Here is a 1,887-nt window from a genome sequence, read left to right as displayed (position 1 = left end):
GAAGATGGAGAGTGGCTCCAGAACCCTGTAGCTCATCTTTGGTCAATGAAAGGGTGCCAGTCTTGAATGCTCTCTTGAGCTTCGCTACTGGAATGGCGGATGAAACTGCGAGTTCTTTGAACATCATGATTATATACTTTGCGAGAAACTCTGATTTAATTTAAAGTATAGTCAAATTCAAGTCTTTGAATTGGTTAAGCATACTCATCCTCTTCTTTTGCTTACAATACAACCAGAGCATGCACCAGACTCCACAATAGTCTCCGTAAGTCCCTTGATACTGTTTTGGATTGTATCTACCTATTCCATACTTGGTAGGAGCCGCCTCGCCCATGCTGTCGAAGTACTCATTGTCATAGATACATGTCCAATGGCCTATATCACGATCGGGAGTCCTCAACAACACCAAATAGGTTCCTTTCTTAGAAATTGCTTTATAGATTTCATTCGACTCGTATATAGCGTCCAGATGTACTCCAATCTGAGTAGCAAGCTTTATAAGATCGTGGTCGCTTGTTATCGGTTTGATAAGGCTTGACATTATTTTATTTTCGTTAGAACCTATATCAGAGAGGATATAGATTCAATCATGTCTGAAACACAACTATCAGATCAATACTTATACCAAAGCTCTCTTCAGAGCGACCCGGAGGTCAAAGTATCCTCCGGCAAGCGAGTACCCTTTGTTATCGACTTGAATCAGGGTTCGTATCAGAATGGAGTCATCACAATTGATGCTACCTCACAGCTAAATGGAAGTGAAGGATTTGCTTGTCTCCGTGATGCCTATCTCATGCTCCCATACAAGGTATCGATGAAGAATGGCAGTACTGCACAAACTGCTGCTGCCAATCGCTTCTGCGCTACTCTAAAGTGTGGAAACTGGAATGTTATCGACTCCATGTCTCTGGAGCTTAATGGTAAAACCATCGTCTCTATGGCTGATTACAAGCTGTTTTGGAATAACATTCGTGCTCAGACGAGCTACAGTCCTCAGTACGTTGAGAAGCATGGAGCTGAGTCTTTCCTATACCCTGATGCTGCTCAGTCAGCTTTGTATAGTTCTGCTACAAGCTCCTTAACAGGCGATGGCTATTCTAACAACACCGCGTTCTCATCTGCGTTCGCTACTACTGGACCCTCTGGTGGTGCCTCGATCGTCAATGATGGTCTAGTAAGGCGTTTGCTTTCGAACCCTCCAAATGCAAACACTGATTTCTCTTCCTCATGGCCTTCACTGGGTGCTGCCGCGGCTTCTACTAATATCGCTAATCAGACTGCACGTGGTGCATTTGTAGCTGGTGTTGCAACGGCTGCTGGAATCATGGGCACGTGGAACTACATGCTAAAAGTGAAGCTCACTGATCTGCATCCTATCTTCAAAGAGCTCGATCTCATCGCTAACCCTCAAATTCGTCTGCGTTTTCGAGTCAATCAAGGAACGTCTGTCGTTGCTGTAGATTCTGGGAAAGGAATGTCGCTCACAAGTACAACACTTTCCTCTGGAAACACGTGTCCGGTGATGGTATCTGCCTCAAGCACGGGTAATCCGATGGCTGGAGTCCTTGCAGCATCAGCTGGATTCAGTGTTTCATGGGGCGCCGTCGTAAATGCACTCGAGCCTACTGTTGATGGTACTTACATGCCATTCACTACTTCTCGTCTATATGTCCCATTCGTACATTTGGAAAATCCTCAAGCTATCATCTCCAAGCCCGTTAAGAAGGTGCGATACAACGATTGTTATGCTCAGTGGTTTAATCAGCGAGCTGGCATTGGTAAGCAAGCTACTCAGCACAACGCTTCGTTTGATCTCCAACTATCGGCTTCTATCAAGAATGCTAAGTATGTTATCCTACTCCCTTTCGCTGAGCAGACGGGTAGTTT

The 1,887-nt window shown here is 45.0% G+C and overlaps 1 protein-coding gene across 1 annotated transcript; it reads left to right on the top strand.

The window, feature by feature from the left end:
• Positions 1-589: 589 nt before the first annotated feature.
• Positions 590-1,880, top strand: PHALS_14484 (uncharacterized protein; the record flags this gene model as incomplete). Its single annotated transcript, XM_024730304.1, has 1 exon — positions 590-1,880. A coding segment is annotated over one exon (1,291 nt), but the record flags the coding sequence as incomplete, so codon positions are not given.
• Between the last annotated feature and the right edge of the window lie 7 nt (positions 1,881-1,887).

The sequence above is a fragment of the Plasmopara halstedii genome (genome assembly GCF_900000015.1).
Source record: "Plasmopara halstedii genome assembly, contig: Scaffold_874, whole genome shotgun sequence".
Lineage (NCBI taxonomy): Eukaryota > Oomycota > Peronosporomycetes > Peronosporales > Peronosporaceae > Plasmopara > Plasmopara halstedii.
This window is presented reverse-complemented; position numbering and strand designations above follow the sequence as displayed.